Raw genomic sequence first — 18,879 nt, 5'->3', positions numbered from 1 at the left:
TTTATTGTTCATTTTCTAGGAGCTGCTAAAGCAACACATCCTTGAGAGATTACGTGACCGGGTGACATGCTTTACAGCAAACAACACTTGATGTTGATTACCTGGAATTTGTATGTAGGCAAGAAATAGTTTTCCTTGATGCTGTGTCACAAAATGTTTAAGTGTCCCAGGATGTTGAACAAAAGCTGAGAGAGCTGCAGAACACAATTCAGCAGTATAGAGACAACCAGGACCTGCATCCATTTGTTCAAATTGAAAGAAGACACAAAAGTGGACGGCCCCAGATAATAATACCTACTGAACACCTTTCTCATCTTCTTTACCTTGGGCTGCCTGTGACGACAATAGCAAATCTGATGGGAGTGTCTTGTGCTACTCTGTTCAGACGAATGGCTGAAAACAACCTTTCTGTCCGAGGAATGTACAGTCCCTACACAGATGCTGAACTAGATGAACATGTGTCAAGAATCAAAGAAACAATGCCACATGCTGGATACAGATTAGTAAAGGGGGCATTGGAAGCACAGAGACACCGAGTACAGTGGGATCGTGTCAAAGCATCAATGCATCGTGTGGACAGTCTAGGGATTCTGTCAAGAATGACACGGTTAGGATGCATCATCAGGCGAACATACTCTGTGCCCTGTCCCAAATATCTGGTACACATAGACACAAACCATAAGCTCATCAGGTAATTTATCAGTATGTGTATGAGAAACTGCAAAATTCCAAGGGTTTCACAGTTGATTTTAATAGATAGTTTCCTCTGAATAATCAGAAATGTAATGTATCTGATATCAGTCAAGCATGTTAATGTCTATTCCAGTTCATTGTGTGTCTACTGTTTTTTTCCCCCCAACAGGTATAATATAGTCATTTTGCTGGTATTGATGGCTTTTCATGCAAGGTTAGCAAAACTTTTGCCTGCATCTCAAATAAAAATATTTACTTTTATTACTTAAAAAGTAAGTAAAATTATGACTTACTACCATTCTGCTTTAAATCAATCACTAAATATCAATTTCCTAATGTTTTTTGATGATTAAAAATATATGATATATAATAAAACAAATATGTGATTACTAATTTGTTATTGCACTATACATGAACTGTTCAGCATTTCTGCATATGCAAGAATAGTTTTGGCTTTATGCTTTTTTTTTACTGATTAGAATAAACAGGAACTGAAGCACAGGCAGAACATGTCCGCACACTGTGAAAAAAGTGGAGTCATGTTAGCCATTTATAATTGCTCTCAATGTTTTGACCTCCAGGGTCTTCATAAGACAAAACGTGTAAAGAAATGAACAGGTCTTCATAAGGGGATCGTTGTGTTTGTTCCTTTAACATGTATTGCTTGATAAAAGACTAACATGACACAATGAGTTAGTTTCTTTATTTTCTCTTTTTCACAAATAAACTGGAACTTGTATGAGAAAAGTATATATTCTGATGACTTGTTGATGTAACTGTATAAAACTTATAAAACTGCTGATAACAACCGTTCAAACACCATGTTGACTTTCTTCACCCAGGCTGTTGAGGAATTTGGATGTCCTCTCAGGTAAGACAATAAGTGCATTTATCCATAGTAGTTCATGCTGGTACACCAACATATTCTTAGCCAGAAGAGTTAATTTACAAAATGATTTAAAATAACTATTGTTTAGTTCTTGGACATGTGGTTTATTTTATGTTTTATAGAATTTGTGCAGATCAAGGGGGAGAAAATGTTGGAGTGGCACGCCTGATGCTTACTGTACGTGGCCCAGACAGTGGCAGCTTTATAGCAGGCAAAAGTGCACAACCAGGGGTAAGCTAGAGCACTCATTAATTGTCTTTAACACAATCTTTACAGAGATTTCCAAACTTTTGTAGCGTCATTCACATTGTCAGCTGAATTCAAAATAATGACAACATTGTAGTTAAATTAAAGATTATTTATTTAGCTTATCTGACTAAAAGCACTTTCACACAGAGTATGTCTTTTTTTTTTAAACGTGAAAAACGGTTGTATTTTTACATTTTTTTTTTTACTTTTAAATATGTTAACATGAGACAGGGGATAAATGTAAACAAAATCTGTCCAGAGACGCATTTCTTCTTCTTCTTCTATATTTTTACATCATTCAGTTCAAACAACCTTACAGAATATAGCACTTAATTATTTAATATAATTAAATACCCCTGATATAGAAGATGTTACCGTTTATTGTTTCCACTGGAAACAATAAACGGTAACAGTGACCAACAAGACACAAACCATATATAAATACTGTAAGTAAATCCTACACGTGACTGTTTCATAGGCAGTTGTACTAATCCCTTAGCTCTGTACTGTATTTAAAAACATGTTCTGTCTCTGTTTGCACATCAAGCATAGTCTTAATATGACTGGTTATGGTTATGCATAGTTAAATTTCCAGAGATTTAGGAGAAAAATAATGTCTTAATATGACTGGTTGTAGTTTGCACTTATTGTTTGCACTATATAAGACCAAGAAAAGTTGTATTTTTTATTCTTATTCTTATTTCTATTCCTTATAGAATCAATGTGTGAGAGAAACCAGTCTGTTAAGTTTGCGGTATATGATTTTGTCCACACAAAAAAAAACATTGTTTTCTTTAAAATTTAATTTTTAAATCTCGTCTTGTTATCGTGAACCCAATATCGTGTCTCGCCTCGTGGTATTAGTGTCTCGTCACCCCCCTTCTGTTGAGCTCTATATGTTACAGTGCCTATAGAAAGTATTCATACCCTATTAAAATCATTGTATTTTCACATTATCCCCTGAAAATCAGAATAAAACCAGTTGCGTTCTCTAGTAGTGCTGCCAAAATCATTTTGTATCCTTCTAATAACCTTTCCACAACTCTATCACGGAGCTCTTTGAACGGCACCTTTCCAACCATGGTGCTACCACGCACTACTAGTATCAAGGAACAGCTTATTTTATTCTGATTTTCAGGGTATAATAATGTACAAATAAAGGATTTCAATAGGGTATGAATATTTTCTATAGGCACTGTAAGAGACTTCTGAAGGCACTAGATTGCACTGGATTTTATTTAGGGGTTTCAGAGTAAAGGGAGCTGAATTTCTGTGCGCGTCACTCTTTTCAACCATGAAAACCATATATCATTTTCATTCCACTTCTCAATTATGTGCTATTTTGTGTTAGTCTATCACTCAAAATCTCAATAAAATACATTTAAGTTTGTGGTTGTAAGGTGGACAAAATGTAAAAAGTTCAAAGGGTTTGAATACTTTTTCAAGCCACTGTAAGTATTCCAACCCTGCATTTCTGCAATTTAATGATTTTTCATTTTAAACATGAATCAACATAACACTTTATTGCTAGGTTTATTTATTTTGGTCAGAACGAGGAAATCAGCGGGTTATTCTGTACTTCGGTTCCTCATGCTTTCTTTTAATTCCCTGTTTGTTGTGTACTTTTTTCAATGTAGAATAGAGAGGTTGTGGCGTGATCTTTGGATGGGGGTAACCAGTGTGGTCTTCTACCACATCTTGCATACTCAGAGAAGTGTTCAGAGAAGGATGGGACAACCATGCTTTGAGGACTGAGCAAAACCTCACTCCAAACCAACTGTGGGAAGTTGGGCAGCTGCAAAATCCCATTGCTAATCCAGAGGTAATTCATTGGTTGAATTAAGACGTCATATAAATTTCAAACCAATACTTTTTCTTGAAAAAAAAAAATATTTTCTGACTTTTTTCCAGGTATTGAACATTCCTCACATAGACTGGGAGGACAGTGGATATGTTAACAATTCAGATTTTGGAGTAAATCTACCACAGCTGGATTGTCCACTTACTCTTCAACAACCAGAGCAACTCAGAGAATACATTGATCCACTGCAACCCTCAGAGTCGAACGGCATGGACCTTTTCCTGAACACAGTACAGTATGTGGAAAGTTAGCTTGAGGCCCATTAGATAATTTGCCTTGTGTTTAGGCTTATGCACACTCTAAAAAACAGGGGTACGATACAAGTACTTTTTTGTACTCAAAGGTACACTCTTTATAATTGTACCCTCAAAGGTACAATATTGGTCTTTACAGGGTCAGATTTGTTCCCTCTGAAGTACAAAGTAATTTCTAACAGCAATAAGTACAAATTTGTACCATTTAACCAGCCAAAGGGTACATTTAGTATTCTGTATCACTGTACCAATAAACAATATATATTTTAATTGCACATTTTTTATTTGAAAGCCAGACAATTTTCGATCATCAAGTTTTTGAGCCATATTTACTTGATGATAATTCAAACATTTTTATAATCTTTACTGGCATAAAAACCATGGGTACAAAAAAGGACTTTCACTGAAAGGTACTTTTTTGTACCTCAATATAAGGTACAGCCCCAGCGACAAGCTTTGTACCCTTTTAAGTACAAATCTGTACTTCCTTTTTTTAGTGTGCAAATATACACCCCAAGCCAAGCTTATTTCAATTTCTCTTTTTCCCACCAATTTGGTAAGCTCAGTGATTAATTGCCTTAAATCATTAAGGAAACGTCTTATCCAGAAAAGCACTATGATAATTCTTGTGATAGTGTAATAATAAACTAAGCAACCTTAAGTCAATTTCTTTACTAATTTAACTGTGAATGTTTCAATTGGCTTTAACATAATAAAGATATAAGCTATTTTTAAAGATGCACTGGCCTGCATGAAAAACAGGTAATAGTTGATTTAGCCTGGGTTGCTATCAGAGTTGTCCTTCCAAAACTTTCTTCCTCAACAACAAGGACATGAAGTTAACTCTACAGGCATCAGGTAGATGACAACAAATGAATGGTTTATGAGAATTAACAGATCTTAACCACAAGAAAAGGAACAGCAAAAATGCGGTACTCTAATTAAACACTGAATTGCACAATATTCAAAACTGTTGGTACACACTTAAGAAAAAACGCATAAAGTGTGGATCTGTTCACACTAGACCAAAGCCACTCTCCACGGATTTCAGACATGCCAGCATGTCTTTCTTTAGAGCTGAGTAAGTGAAGTAGTGGTTTGGTAGGCACAGCCGCTCATAACAGGTGGATGAGCGAGGTAAGTGATTCAGTCCTGTAGACTGCACTACTTCCAGTTTGAGCCTGTGGCATGGCATTTCCCAACCCGTCCAGAACCTCATAAGCTGCTGTAAATCTTCTGAGGATGCTACAGAAAAAAAAAAAAAGTCACATTAGTGTATTTGGAATTTTTCACTTCAGAATACTTGAATGTTTTCCCTAAATACCTTCTTCAACAAAGGTTCGGAAAAACCCTGAATAAGAGTCAGCGTCTCTGTCCCCGTATCATCATCGCTGTCTTCACTGTTATGATTTTGTTTTGCCTGAGGTCACTGAATTAAATGTTGTACCATCTAGGGGAAAGTACAAGATGTCTACATATTCAATACCAACAACTAGGTTACTAGGACTTACAAACCACTGAAAAACACAGATAGCCCAGCTGGCTTATTTTAGTCTTTTATCTGTTGACTGACCTGAGAGGTTAGTTCAACATCTGACTCTCTGGGAAACAAAAGGGGCACCACATCAGGCCTACAGGTAATGAGATGCCAAATGCCAGTCTCCTTCAATTCCTTCCTTAGCTGCTTAATTTGTGCCTTAACTTGACCAAGGACCTGTGCAGAAAAAAAACAATTACTTTGGGTTATTTGGTTTTGCATTTCCAAACATCTCTGTCAGAAGTACACTAAAATAATATAATGATATCTTAAATGTATTTTACTGTTGGGTTGTTTGTACCAAATCATTTTTAATGTCATTCCATATTACTGCTTTTAATTTGAAAATAAATGCTCCTCTTGTTTGCATGTACACAGAGCTCTCCAGTCTAATCTGCTAAGGGCTGATGTGGCACACATAAGTCTCTATCAGCCATCAAATAGTTAGTCACATGCTCATGTTTTGGTAAAATGACAGCCTGTACACATGCTTGCCCATTGTAGATAAAACATAATATTTAGTGTGTGTGTGTGTGTGTGTTTATAAACAGAATAAATACTAAAATATTACAGTGTGGGAGAGTAACTGTTGGAACAGTAGCAGTCTGTTTGTCTCCTTTGTAGGAACTGGGTAAGACAACTCCAAACATAAGTTGGTCACTCTTGAGGCCTCATCTTCAGTCCATTCTTCTTCAGTAGCTATTAGTAAGAAGAGGGTATCATTATTTAATACATTACAATTCATAATTAAATCATAAATGTATTGTAATCTTCACTGACTAACAAAATGTAAATATTTAATGAATTTAATTAATACGTTCTTTAATTGATCTGATTCATCAATTACCTGTCAAAATCGGGAAACATATAACAAAAGGCTAAATCTTCATATATGCTGATAATGTAGTAATGTAGATGGCCTGCTGTACTAACCAGACGAATGGTCTCTCTGTGGTCTAAGTCAGAGCAGTCTTCTAGGCTGAGGTTCGATGTTGCTGTTTCTTTAGTCCCTCCTGTTAAAGCATTTACTACTGCAAGGCTGAGCCCGGACAGGGTAGGACCATTATTAATGATTGAGTGAGCGATCATCCTACCAGCCATGAGAAAAAGCTCGCTCTCAACCATTACTGCTGATGTGTTAGGGACAAGGTGGTCAATTTCTCCTTCAAACATTGCAGTTTCTGCTGCATTCCCTGAATAATTACACGCATTTTAAATTAACACATTTGTTTCAGTACACTGCATAACTCACTTGTTAGACTATTACATGTTATTGAATTGCAATACATGAATACCTGAAAACAGAAACAGTAATACCTGAATTTCATGGCAAAAAGTAAAAAATAAAATAAAATACAAACCCAAATTAAGTTTAAGTCCATGTTTTAATTTGGTGATGGCAGATGACAGGATATGTCTTGTAACTCCAGAACCAATTGCAGCATCCCCTATAAGATTATAAAATGGTATAATAGGTTTATTGTGCAAATCACCTGGAATTATTTTATTTGTACGGTTGTGTCTTTCAATATTCTGGTTTGGAAAAAAAAAACACACACACAAAAGTGTGTTGTGATCTTTACAGTAACCTCCAACACTGGGTTCATAGAAAGCTGTGATATAAAATGCATTGTTCAGTTCAAGTAGTTACATCTATAATGTTACATTTAAATTAATACCGTGAATGCGACAACGAAAAGATGCTGCCCATCGGCTCTTTTGATGACTTTCTTTGTAAAAAGAAATCAGGGACCTATCACGCTCTTCATCATTATGCCTGGAATCCAACATCAGTAACAGAGATGGCTGGTTTTCTCCTTGTTGCTTCAGTTGTTCAAGGAACAGGTGAACTGCTTCCTTTTGGTCTTTAACGGATTTCCATACTTAAGCAACGTAAAAATATGTTTGTTAGTCTTAAACGTTTGTTTTTTTTTATATGTCAATTACTCAGTTTAAAGGCTCAGTAATTTGTGCAAAAGCTGGCCTGCAATAAAAACATTTTTTAAATAAAGATATTTCTGTTTTCAGAAAAAAGCAAGTAATGTGTTTTTGATGCAAAAGCAAAAAAACTGTTTACAGTTAAACTGGACACATTTCTCATTAACGACTTCTTTTCAGTCAAATACTATAATGACATGATATGGCATGAATGGCATGTTTTATGTGATTTTAACACATTATTTTTATCTACCCTATGTTGCTGTGTACAGTAACACTCTTAACATGACAATGCTTACAATCTACTCTTTGACCTGTAAGAGTTTCTGAAGGAGAAGGTGAAGGAGCTGCAGATGATGGTCCTGGGTATTCCGTGTTGTCAGTAAAAGAACTTGAAACATAAAAATAAGGCACTCTTCAAGACTTTTTTCTGATTGGCTGTTCAATAATTCTGTATAACGATGCACATTCATAGCTTTTATCCCTTTTATAAGTAAGCAAATGCTTAAACACAATAATATTACCTTTCTGCACAAACACTGCCATGGTAAGGTAGTATTGATATAGAGAACTCCTTCTGGCATATAGGACATGAAAAGACACACAAGAGACATTGACAATGAAAAAACATTCAAATAAACAACAAGAATAATTCCAAAATATTACCTCATTTGGAAGCTCCGTTTCTGTGGAATTATCCCCCGGCTCTTCTGAGGTCCCATGCATGTCACTGTCCTCCACAATAACAACATCAGTCTGATCCTTTAACAAATAATGTTCATAGTGTTAAAATGTTCACCTTCAATTGCAGTGAATGCCTGTGCATGTTACATTCTGCCTTAATAATGAAAACAGATTTATGCCATGCACCCCAAAACAGGCTGCAAAAAAACTACCGTAGACTCCTAAATACTCCAAATTAAGATAAACAGGTTGGTCTACATTTTTTAGATGAGTGATTTTTTCCCCTTAATGAAACTGTAAGAAACAAATGAAAAAAAGGTAAGAAATTAAGTCAATAACAAAATTCAACTAACATTTGTTGTTTGTTGACATTCTTCGGCATGTAGAGCCAGCATTTGCAGTGGCATGATGCTTTTACAGAAATGCAACCTTTGGCATTTTTGCAAATTCTGCTGCATCATATGGAAGAGGCTCAGTATCCATCTCCTCTTGTAGGGGAGCCAAAAACAAAATATTTTTGCCACTGTTTGAAACCGATCGGAGCTGCCGACCAGAATAGCCTTCTGTGTCCATTGGAATTATTGAAAGTTTCCTTTGGCCACTTCCTCCTAGATTATAAGAGATATTGATAACATAGGCAAGGACGGTAACTTAACAATTAAAAACAATTTTACATCTTTTAACAAAATATTTTTTACCTGTTGCTTTGTAGAACATCCACCGTCCTTGAAGTGGGCGATGTTTAAGGAACTCCTCCTCCAACAGTGTAACAATCTAACAACACATACAAAAATAAAGGCCCAATAATCTAACATAATGGTGTTCAAAAATATACAATCAGATCAGAACCCAAAGTGGAAATACCTTCTTCCAGAGTAGCAAATTAAATCTATCATAATGATGATTACATTACCTCTTTATAACTGAAGTTGTCTGGAACTGAAACCACCCTTTTCCCTAAACCTGCACAGGCAAGTTCTAGTTCTTTTGAAGCCTTAGGTGTCACAGAAGAAGGGGATGGCAGGACATATACTGTGAGGTCAATATGCTTGGATGATGTGGTCCGGGAGGAGCTACAAAACCGGCCTTTACCCCTTTTTGCTTCTGTTTTTAAATTAAACATATTAGGAAATTGCCTAAAACAGAGACAATAGAGTAAATCATTGAACTTGATTAGTGCTGTTGGGTAGAGTAAATAATCTGGAAAACCACATTGTCTTTTTTTAAGCTAATTTTGTCTTACCTCTTTAAAGCCTGGTTGATTCTAGAAGTGGAACTGGCAATGCTCTCATTGCTGGATAGGGAGGTAGTGGTGTTAGTAGTGGGCACGGTGGTATTAGCTGAGAGACATGGAGGCCTGACTGGTGTGGTTACAGAGGTGTTAAGGTTGGATGAAAGCTCTCTTGAAAGGGCTGTAACTAGGGCCTGAGCCATAGTCTCCACCATATTCTGAAATGTATGTTAAACTGTTAAAATTCCCATACTATAAATGGTATATAGATATAATATAAATATGAATGTAAAACGTGTGTACAACTGATTTAATTAGAGCCACCTACGTTCAACTTCTTGGAACACCATCATCTTAAAAACATTTTTTTATATTTTTATATTTAAGTTAATGTTAAGTTAATGGCTTAACTATAGTTACTAACATCAGACCTAACTAGCAAGCATATCTATATAATAATGAATTATTAATAGACTAATTGTGTGTCTTTTTATTTGCCATAATAATAATAATAATAATAATAATAATAATAATAATAATAATAATAATAATACATGAATGTACAGTACAAGTTTAGGACATGTAACACATCCAGAGAACTAATGCTAAAACATGGTAATCTTGTCTTCACTGTGATGACTAGCTAGCTAAACGATGGGGTTAACTTAGCTAACAAGTAGGCTTACTGAAATATAATACAATTTTCACTGTAAAATCTGTGGTTTATTGCACAACTTTAATGACCACAGATCTTTATATATTATTACTCACTTTAGTCGAATTTCCAATTGAAGATGATGACGGTTGACCCTCCATGCCGCTCTCCTGGAGTGATGCCTGGTTGTTGCAGGCGGGAGGTCTGTTATCTGGACGCTCGGAGCACCGCCATCCACAACCACAGTGAAACCAAGCAACAGCGGCCCCTAGCGGCAGCTTGTTCGCTTGCTTGTACATTTGTGAATGGGCAGCAGCATTTGTGTGTGGATCAGGTGCAGAAATGCGAAAGGAAAGTCTCAAAATCCAAATTAACACGAGAGAAAATAAACAAAAATACAGCACAGGAAACAGCCTTCTGATTTAATCCACAAATGCAGATGCACCGATTTATAAACACATTCTAATGTTGTAACTTTGATTTTACAAATATATGCAAGCACATTTTAAACAAATGCATTTACTTTCACATCCAAAATGTATATACAAAAAACAAAATGTGTGACTGTGAGACACAAAATGAAATATTTTTATTTGTAAATAATGAAACATATTTGTGATGCATGTGGAACTGGTGGATTATCATTTACACATTTGTCGGTAGTTTTGAGACTAATCTCTCTCCATAGATAATGGCATTCCTTTTGTACACAAATACCTGAACAATTTGACCAAATTCTCAGGAAGAGACATGAGAAAACACTGCAGCTACCACCCAGCCAGTGCTGAGGCAGTAGAAAGGGTTAATAGAACCATTAAAAATGACCTGGCAAAATTTTCAAAACAAACATGTCTTAATCAGGTAAAGTGCCTCCCTCTGGTTCTTTGGCAAATCAGGACCAGACCACAGGGAAAAAAAACAGGCCTTAGCACAGTCGAGATCACTTTCGACAGACCTCCAATAGGCTCTGTGCATCAGCAGCAGTGACGTGCTTCCGCTTTGATTTATACCGGCACTCTTATTTCCTGTTTGCATTTTTAGCAGTGAGTACCACAGGATGTGGAGTTTATAGAGAACGCAAATGCAATATTATATTGGACGCTGACGACGGGTGGCAGCACTGAGCTGTGACTGAAGTGAGGATGGACGGAAGTGATGACGGATCTGGCAGTGAGCCAGACTCGTTTGGTTGCAGGAGCGGGAATAGGGCCGGTGAGGGAGGAGAATGGCAGGTTGTGTGGTCTAAGAAGAGCAGATGTTTATCTGAGGATAGAGATTCTAGCAGCAGTGGAGTGCGTGGAGAGACTGTGAAGCGTCTTAAGGAGGAATACCTCATTTTGATCCAGTTTGAATCTGAATCTGCTGGCGTGCTGAATCCGGTCAGGTTGACTTCTGAAATCAAATCAGCTCTAGGGGATGTGGCCGGAGCTAAGGTGTTGAGAGGAGGTAAGCTTTTGATAACATGTAAGGATGAGCGTCAACGGGATAAAGCACTTAAAATGAAGTTTCTAGGGGCTAAGAAAGTGATGCCGAGATTGTTTAAGGATAAGCAGAGGCTGTGCAGGGTTATTACAGGGGTGTCATTGGATGTATCTATGGATCAGTTCAAACATAATCTGTCTGGAGGTACTGTGATTGAGGCCAGCAGGCTTAAAGGCTTCAGGAATGGAATTAAAGGAGATAGCCTTTCTGTGATGATTCTGTTTGATGGTGACATTTTACCGGAGAGGGTTCACCTGGGATATATTAGCTTCCCAGTACGGGCTTACATCCCTCCACCTATTAGATGTTTTAACTGCCAGAGGTATGGACATGTAGCTGCAGCGTGTAGAGGAAAGAAGCGGTGTGGTGTATGTGGGGGAGAGCATGAGTACGGGCACTGTGCAGAGGGGGTTAAACCCAAGTCCAGGAAGTTCGAGTTACGCAGGGGCTAACCTATACTGCAGCTCTAAAGGAGGTTAATACGGTTGCTCCTTCTGAAGGCAGTGCTGTTAGATCAGCGCGCACAGTTACTGATGTTCCTAGAGCCGCCCTGAGCCACCAAACGCACTGTCCTATCACTCGAGATACTCTGGTAGTTGATAAGATAAAGTTTGTTATGTTTATGGCCGATGTGGTCAACTGTACTGCCCAGACTAATAGTAGGACCGAAAGAATTAAAATCTTTGTTAGATCTGCAGAAAAGTTTCTGGATATTAAAAGTTTGACTTGGGAAGTGATTAGCTCGAGTCTTGCTGGGAGGGTTCAACCTTCGCAGTCTAGTGATGGCCCGTAATGGGAATTTTAATATTACAGTGGAATGCAAGGAGTTTGATTGCTAATGGACAAGATTTTAAGAAATTTTTGATAAGTAGAAAACGTGTACCTGATATTGTGTGTGTGCAAGAGACCTGGCTTAAACCCCATTTAAGTTTTACTTTGTCAGGTTATGTAGTAATTCGAAGGGATAGGGATAAGGGTAATGGTGGAGGTGTAGCTACTTTTATTAGGGAAGGAATTGGGTTTAAAGTTAAGCATTTAAGCAGTGAGTTTGAGTCATTGGTGGTGGAGGTATGGGGCACGAGTGGGAAATTCAAGATTGTCAATATATATAACTCGTGTGATAAACTTTCTGTAGACGTTCTGTCGACAATGGCAGGACCAGGACAGAGTAAAGCACTGTGGTGTGGAGATTTTAATGCGCATAGCTCACTATGGGGTAGTTCTGTTACTGATGGAAATGGTCTGGCTGTTGAGAAGTTTTTAATGGAAGAGGGCCTGGTATGCTTAAATGATGGTAGGGCTACTAGGTTTAGTATGAATAGTCATACCAAGTCTGCTATTGATTTAACACTAGCTTCTTCTGATTTGGCTGGCATGAGTACTTGGGATGTGGTGCATTTTACTTCTTTGGGTAGTGACCATTATCCTATTTTTTTGTGAATTGGGAACAGAGGTTGTTGCAGAACCAAGAGGATACTTGCATAGGTGGAATTTTGATAAGGCTGATTGGAACAAATTCTCTGAACTGTGTGATCTCAGATTGTTGGACTGGTCTATGTCTGGAGATGTAAATAAATGTAATGAGGAGCTGTGTGGAATTCTGTATAGAGCTGCTGAGGAATCCATCCCTGTAAAGAAGTTTTGTGGTTAGAAGGCAGCAGTTCCCTGGTGGACTCCAGAATGCTCTTTATTAGTCAGAAGGCGTAATACTGCCCTCCGGGTGGTGCGAAGAACCTTATTGGCATCTGACCTAATCATTTATAAACAAGCTCAAGCTGTGGTCAGGAAACTGTAAAATCTGCAAAGAAGGAGTACTGGAGGTCCTTTTGTAGTAGTATTGGGACTGACATTCCTGTGACTGAAATTTTGACTATGATTAGAAAAATGAGGGGCATTAGAAAAACTGTGACGATTCCTGTTTTACAGCAGGGAGACCGGGAAGCTGTGACTGATGTGGACAAGGCAGAAGTTCTGGCTCAAGCTTTTGTACAGGTTCATGGATCTGCAAATTTAAGTAGTGAGCTGGTGGCCTGTAGGAGTAGAGTCCTTGCACAAAACCCTGAGGTATTAAATAAAAAGTTGGTGTTTGATAGTGTTTTAGATAGTGATCTTACTTTACTAGAACTCAAACAAGCCATAGCGAGATCTGGCCGAACATCCCCTGGTAAAGATAATATCTGTTATGATATGTTTAAACATCTCAAAGACAAATCTCTTAGTATAATTTTGGACTTTTACAATGAAGTTTGGACAGCAGGGCAGCTTCCGTCAGCTTGGAAACTGGCCATAGTGGTACCAGTAGGAAAGCCAGGAAAGGACTTGTCTGATACAGCTGGTTATAGGCCTATTTCTTTAACTTCACATTTAAGTAAGCTTATGGAACGCATGATAACAGAAAGGTTGTCCTACTTTCTCGAGCGTCAGAATAGCTTTTCTCCTTATCAGAGTGGTTTTCGTAGGGTCAGAATGACGATGGACTCAATCCTAGGTTTAGAAGCAGATATCAGGAGGGTACAGCTTCATAAAGAAGTGGTTGTTGTTGTATTTTTTGATATTGAAAAGGCTTATGATATGCTGTGGCAAGAAGGTCTGCTAATTAAGCTGTCTGTGCTCGGAATCGGAGGGAGGATGTACAACTGGGTAATGGATTTTTTAATGAATAGGTCCATACAGGTCAGGGTGGGTATTTCTTATTCTAAAGTGTATTCTATTGAAAATGGGACTCCGCAAGGCAGTGTATGTAGCCCTATTTTATTTAATATTATGATCAATGACATCTTTTCTGGGGTTAGTCCTGACGTAGCAAAATCTTTGTATGCAGATGATGGGGCTCTGTGGAAGAGAGGGAGGAATCTATCTTTTGTTAAGCGAAAGATGCAGGAGGCAAGTGTTGAGGTTGAACACTGGGCAAATGAATGGGGATTCAAGTTATCTGTGGCTAAATCCCAGGTCATCTATTTTTCTAAGAGATCAAAAAAATGAACTTGGACTTAAATTGTATGGTCAGACTCTTGAACAGGTGAAGGTAGTCAGGTTTCTTGGTCTGTGGATAGACTCGAAATTGACCTGGACGCATCACATTATGAAGATCATAGACAAATGCAAAAATGGATTAAATGTCCTTAAATGCTTGGCGGGAAGTGACTGGGGGGCTGACCGTTCTCTTCTGTGCATTTATGATGCTCTAATTGATAAATTAGAGCATCATAAATGCGATAAATGATCGGTTTTTGACTATGGCTGCATGGCCTATAGATCAGCTGCTGAGTCAAACCTAAAATTACTTGATGTAATACAAGCACAAGCACTGAGATTGTGTTGTGGTGCAGTTAGATCCTCCCCAGTGGCTTCTCCACAGGTTGAAACAGGAGAAATGCCTTTGCATTTTAGAAGACTTGCATTGTCTACAGTATATTGGTCCAACCTGAAGGGGCACATAGAGAGCCATCCAGCTGTGTCTGTTTTACATGATTGCAGTGCTCCTCTTCATGGTCCCTCAAGGAGTTTTGGGTGTCTGAGCAACTCAGAAGCAGGCGAAATGGGATTGCAGGCTCGTGCTTTCAGCAGTACTGTTCCTATATCAGTGGTACCACCTTGGATGTTCCCATTGCCTAGTGTTGATTTTACCCTCCTTAATAAAAAACGGATTGATGCAGGAAGTACAGCTGTTATGGTAGAACAACATCGTTATTATGGTACTCTGCAGGTGTATACTGATGGGTCAAAGGATCCTACTGTGGGTTCCACATCAGCAGCGGTTTTTGTGCCAGAATTTCATGTGGTTATTAGTAGGCGACTGTCTGATAACCTATCTGTATTTTCCTCCGAGCTTGTCACCATTCTTTTAGCATTGCAGTGGGTTGAGGATGTTTGCCCAATGAGGATGGTGATTTGTTCAGATTCTTTGTCTGCTTTACAAAGCATCCAGTCTGGTGAGTCTAAATGTAGACAAGACCTAATTTTAGAAATATCTCAGGCATTATTTCGTTTGCACATGCAGACTATTTTAGTTCAGTTTTCATGGGTTCCAGCACATGTAGGGGTGGAAGGTAATGAGACTGCTGACAAAGCTGCTAAAAAATGCCTGAAGCAAAAAAGATGTGACCTCGATATCCCTCTTAGCAAAGCTGAGGCAAGAGTGGTTGTAAAGCAACATGTTAGAACATTATGGCAGACTAATTGGGAACATGAACCGAAGGGGAGGCATTTGTTTGCAATACAACCAAGAGTTGGTTTGGGTGGGAGTGGAGGGTACTGTCGGAGGCAGGAAATTGTACTAACAAGGCTCCGAGTAGGTCACAGTATGCTGAAAGCCTCTTAGCAAATAATACAGAAACCCTCCACAGGGCTTTGTCGCCACTGTCCGCAGAGGGAAACCGTGGACCATGTTCTTTTTTGTTGCAATAAATATGCTGTACAAAGGAAAATTTTATTTTCTTCTCTTAAAGACAAGGGTCACAAAGACCCTTCTTTGACAGGATTGCTTTCTTATGGGGCAGGGATGGGTTCAGTTCACAAACTGGTTTTTCAATTTTTGAAAGCTATTGGTATATTTGACTTTATTTCGTTTTTTTTTCTCTCTCTCGTTTACTTTCTTTTATTTTTATGTACTTAGTTATGAATTTCCTTCCACCTACATTTTGCTTATTATTGGCCATGTCACTTCCTGAAATCACACTCCTGCTCAGTAGGTGGCGGTAATGCACCTTCAGTTGGTCTGCCATCCGCCATAAACCTGAAAGAAGAAGAAGAAGAAGAAGAATATTATATTGGAAGGTAGCATGTGCTTCTACATGGGGATCTGCCCTATTTTACACAGATTCTAAAAGCGGCGTAAGATGCATGCTTCACGATGAATCTCACCAGCTCAGAGTTCCAGCGCTCAGATTTAAATACATGGCGGACGGAGCCGGCACTGCGGGGAGTTTCTGAACAAATGTAAGTAATTTTCTCCTGTATTTCCACTCACCGCTGCATGTGTTTATCAGACTAGTATATTTTAGACTGTTTTAAGTTGTTTTCCAGTGTTGTTTTCTCCTGTACTCTATTTAATGTATGACTTGACCAGGTGAAGCTACTGTTAGCATATCGTGCTTATTTACCGGTAAAGCTAACACGTATCTAGCCGAGTTACAGAGTACCAAACGCGGCTGCAGCGCTGAAGAAACCCAAGGAAACTAAGATAACCCGGCCGTCCAGTATAAAACCTTTAACTGTATTAAGCCACTGTTACGTATAACTGAGTAATTTAATGTGTAAAATGTTTAACTGTTGGACTGAGTAACTGTAGGTTAACCTGTTGCTAAGTTATTTACTGTGTAAATAGTTTAACTGTTAGACTGAGGAACTGTGGATTAACGTGTAACTGAGTAATTTAGTGTGTAAATAGTTTAATTGTTAGAGGAAATAACTGTAGATTAACCTGTAACTAAGGTATTTAATGTGTAAATAGTTTAACTACTAGACTGAGTAACTGTGGATTAACGAGTAACTGAGTGATTTATTGTGTAAATAGTGGAATTATGCACTGCTAGCTCTGTTATTAATTCAGATTATTTTGTTCACGTGGATGAACGCGGGCTGGTGAAGATTAACTTCGGTCAGACTTGACAATCAGTTACTTGACCACTCTCTCATCACATACTTGTTTGCCTGTGTCTAAGCAGGTAAAGGCGGTGTTACCACAACCAGCTGACCAACCCTTTCATGACCACAGGCCAGGCGACAGGATGCTGATCTGAGATCTCCGCAGACGAAGGTGGAACCAGCCGAAGTGGATGGGACCCCACCAGGTTCTCCTAGTAACCCACACAGCCATAAATGTGGAAGGACGAGGAACGTGGGAACACCACACTCACTGCAAGAAGGCACCGACTACACCTGAAGAAAAAGCAGCTTAGCAGATGATGGAGAGGATCAACCCCAAAAGACTGGTGATGGTGGCACTGGCTACAAGGGGCAGCTCTGACGGTCTTGATAAAGGTTACTTCAGACATCTAATAAAGAACATTTTTTTTCCCATTTAACAGCCCACACATTAGGTGTAAACAATACATAGACACATATGATGACAGTTAATGAGACCTGTCTTAAAAATGCTAATGGGGATTCTAGTATTTAAGGATGAAGAACGAGGAGCTGATTCAGAATCAGAATTGCCTTTATTGTCACATGGTCACAAGTACCAGTGAAATTAGCCATCAAGGGGGAAACAGGACAGGACAGGAAGACAGGGTAAGCCGCAGCGTGTGCACTCGCAGCCATCATTTCTTCAGTTAGAGGGATACAAGGGGAAAGAAGAGGGTAAAAAAAAAACCTAGACTGTGCCCTAAAGAGCACAGTGTAGGAACATCAAAAAACCTCAGCACATAGGCACATACAATATACACAAAAGACCAAGCAATGAAGGTGTGGGAAAGGATACAGGAGGTGGGGGGGGGGGGGGGCGAAAGTCTCACTGCCTGGCAACAATCAGTTTGCCATGGAGACACCCTTGATCAGTTCCCAGTCAGAGACAACATCCAGCGAAGTTAGGTAAACAGGGAGAGATTCAAGTCACAGTGTTCTTTGGAGGAATGTTCCCTATCATCCACAAGGTGCACACCATTTAACAAAGTGCTGATAGGGCGGGAGCCGAAAGCAGATTAGACTTCACGCGTCCCTCGTGTAGCCAGCAGCAAACGTTCCATCAGGACAAGCAGGTTCCCCCAAACCCAGGCTTCTCGCTGAGAAGATGGTGTCAATTGCATTGAGAGACCATTTGATCAAATCCATTTCTTTTGGTTTGAAGAGCAGTGTGAAGAGAGTCTCTTAAGGAATAGCAGTGCCAGACGAGACAGGAGAAGCCAAGCAGGAGTGATAAGGGGAGGAGAGAGAGAGAAAGAAAATGCGACCGCCTTCAATTTTAGCTGGATTACGTAACTGCGGAAGACTCAACAGACTTAAACACTACGCTAGGGATGGAACATTTGTTTGATGATTTTAAAGAAGATGATCTGTAACATTACTGATTTAGAATCAAAGGGGGGAGTGTGATGGAATGTGTTCATTGAAATTATTCTTAATCAGTGACTATTATTATTTCTTTTTGTTCGATACAATGATAATGTGTGCTCAGTGACTAAACTGTTTTCTATCTCTCAGTCTGAGTAGCACTGTGGTTGCCGAGGAATGCTCATCACTGTTCTATCTGTTATCTGGAGCCCAGGGTCATTTCTCCCTCAGGGTGCAGAAAACCACAGTCTTGAGAACTGTCCTGATATGCTGAAGAAGAAATTATGTCATATAGCTCTGACCATCTGTCAGAATAAGTCAACGTGTCACTCTGGTGGCACGTATATCCATATTAGGTAATAAGGAAGCAAAGGGTTGGGGGTATAAGAGACACTGGGGCACTGTTAGAGTTA

The 18,879-nt window shown here is 38.8% G+C and overlaps 1 protein-coding gene and 2 long non-coding RNA genes across 4 annotated transcripts; 2 read left to right on the top strand and 1 right to left on the bottom strand.

Moving 5' to 3' along the window:
- Positions 1-1,488: 1,488 nt before the first annotated feature.
- On the top strand, positions 1,489-5,856 carry LOC125802201 (uncharacterized). The gene is made up of 4 exons (XR_007439195.1): positions 1,489-1,564; positions 1,705-1,813; positions 3,469-3,653; positions 3,743-5,856. It is a non-coding gene; the product is annotated as an uncharacterized LOC125802201 (long non-coding RNA).
- LOC111190119 (uncharacterized) lies at positions 5,096-10,512 on the bottom strand. Of its 2 annotated transcripts, XR_007439178.1 has the most exons (13): positions 10,108-10,496; positions 9,349-9,554; positions 9,019-9,241; positions 8,804-8,879; positions 8,459-8,713; positions 7,946-8,183; positions 7,721-7,812; positions 6,845-6,931; positions 6,417-6,676; positions 6,055-6,182; positions 5,520-5,660; positions 5,271-5,396; positions 5,096-5,191 (listed from the first exon to the last, which is right to left on the bottom strand). XR_007439178.1 is itself a non-coding variant. In XM_049479429.1 (3 exons), exons 1-3 carry the CDS (start codon positions 10,288-10,290, stop codon positions 9,010-9,012), a joined length of 621 nt encoding a protein of 206 aa, XP_049335386.1. In that variant the 5' UTR covers positions 10,291-10,512; the 3' UTR covers positions 8,886-9,009. The 2 variants fall into 2 exon arrangements, 1 of the variants encoding a protein (XP_049335386.1); XM_049479429.1 differs by lacking the exons at positions 5,096-5,191; positions 5,271-5,396; positions 5,520-5,660; ... (5 more) ...; positions 8,459-8,713; positions 8,804-8,879 and having other exon boundaries at positions 8,886-9,241; positions 10,108-10,512.
- A 462-nt stretch (positions 10,513-10,974) lies between these two features.
- LOC125802200 (uncharacterized) lies at positions 10,975-17,888 on the top strand. The gene is made up of 3 exons (XR_007439191.1): positions 10,975-11,437; positions 16,162-16,411; positions 17,140-17,888. It is a non-coding gene; the product is annotated as an uncharacterized LOC125802200 (long non-coding RNA).
- Positions 17,889-18,879: the final 991 nt, after the last annotated feature.

This window comes from Astyanax mexicanus, chromosome 5 (genome assembly GCF_023375975.1).
Source record: "Astyanax mexicanus isolate ESR-SI-001 chromosome 5, AstMex3_surface, whole genome shotgun sequence".
In the NCBI taxonomy this organism is placed as follows: Eukaryota; Metazoa; Chordata; class Actinopteri; order Characiformes; family Acestrorhamphidae; genus Astyanax; species Astyanax mexicanus.
Note: the sequence above shows the minus strand (reverse complement) of the source record. Positions and strands in the feature narration are given on the sequence as shown.